The 1,474-nt window shown below is 38.5% G+C and overlaps 1 protein-coding gene across 1 annotated transcript; it reads left to right on the top strand.

Moving 5' to 3' along the window:
- The first annotated feature begins 114 nt into the window (after window positions 1–114).
- LOC129115358 (interferon-induced protein 44-like) lies at window positions 115–1,463 on the top strand. Its single transcript, XM_054626910.1, has 4 exons — window positions 115–258; window positions 425–596; window positions 708–808; window positions 913–1,463. The coding sequence occupies exons 1-4, from the start codon at window positions 172–174 to the stop codon at window positions 1,072–1,074; spliced, it is 522 nt and encodes a 173-aa protein (XP_054482885.1). The 5' UTR covers window positions 115–171; the 3' UTR covers window positions 1,075–1,463.
- The last annotated feature ends 11 nt before the right edge of the window (window positions 1,464–1,474 follow it).

The raw sequence follows: 1,474 nt of genomic DNA, 5'->3' as shown, positions 1-1,474 counted from the left end.
CCCCCTGCTGTTTTCTTGGAAGAAGCAATGTCCGTTTAACATTTTAAATTGCAAATTTATCATGGATTTGCTTAAGTGATGCAAATGATTACACCTTCTGTTTCACAGTACACGGCTTATAAAATCCACAAAGGCCGAGATAGGTTTTACTCTTTCATTTTCAATGACATCATGGGCTTTGAGAAAATGACTAACAGAGGAGTTAATGTGGAAGACGTGAAACTGGCCATGAAGGGACATGTTCCGGACGGTTACAAGGTACGACACTTTGAACTGACATTATTTAAGATGTGTACTTTTCCTTTTTTTACTGTTTTGCAATCAACTCTTTTTTTTCAAAGTTAACTATTGTGTCAAAAGCTATATTTTAACTGTTCTATGAAATAGTGAATATTAGTTTCTCTTTTTTAAATGTTACTTATAGTTCGATCCTGAAGTCCAATTTCAGGATGATGATGATGACTACAACTCATGTCCGACTCTGGACGACAGAGTTCACGTCCTGGTTTGTGTCGTTCCTGCTGACAATGTTTCTTTAATGAGTCCAGAAGTTGTGAAGAAGATGAGAGAAGTCAGAGAAGCAGCCAGTGAAATGGGTAAGAGCAGACATCACAATGGTTATAACTGTGTGCACTCATGGAACCAGGTCTGGTTTTATGATGAAAATACCAGCAGAGCAAATACTGAATAGATTTCTGTCTTGACAGGAATTCCCCAACTGGCTATTCTCACCAAAGTTGATAAAGCGTATCCTCAGCTGGCAACAGACATAAACGAAGTATATAATCACAAGGACTTGAAGCAAAAGGTAGGTTTCTATTGGTGATTTTGTATTTTGTAACTTTCTGAATTTGAGCACAAAAATCTATTCTACTTTGCCATTTACTAATCAACTGAAATGCTGTTACTTAGGTCGACGAATTGAGCATGTTGATAGGCATGCCACCGAACTGCTTCTTTCTTGTGAAGAACTACCACTCAGAAACCAACACAAATGAAGACATTGATGTGCTGATCCTGAAAGCACTGAGAGAGATTATTACCTTTGGAGAAGACTTTCTCAACAATCTGTAGACCTACATACTGCGAAGGCAAACCTTGTATGATCACCAGTTTCCACATTTTTACTCCCAACTTGTCAAATACAGACTCTTGGTCAGTGGCCTTAAGCCTCAAACTATAAAGCTCCACGTACCCCTCTAGCATCAGTGTTTTATGTGTCAGGGCGGGGTGTCCGTTTCATCTCGTCACATGCAGTGTCTTTTTAAAATAAACTTCCTTCACAGAAAGTGTGGTTTTGTAAACAAAACCCCTTAGTTAGGTTTAGGAATAGAGTGGGTGATGTTAATATACTTGCTAACACGTCACTACTGAGTGAGTCAAGACTCACATGACTAGTGATGCGAACAACTCACACGATTAACGACTGACGTGTCTAAATGTTCATGATTACTTTTATTTTTGCACGGTAAAA

Source organism: Anoplopoma fimbria, unplaced genomic scaffold, assembly GCF_027596085.1.
Source record: "Anoplopoma fimbria isolate UVic2021 breed Golden Eagle Sablefish unplaced genomic scaffold, Afim_UVic_2022 Un_contig_11751_pilon_pilon, whole genome shotgun sequence".
NCBI lineage: Eukaryota > Metazoa > Chordata > Actinopteri > Perciformes > Anoplopomatidae > Anoplopoma > Anoplopoma fimbria.
The sequence above is the reverse complement of the archived record's forward strand: the minus strand, read 5'-3'. Positions and strand labels throughout refer to the sequence as shown.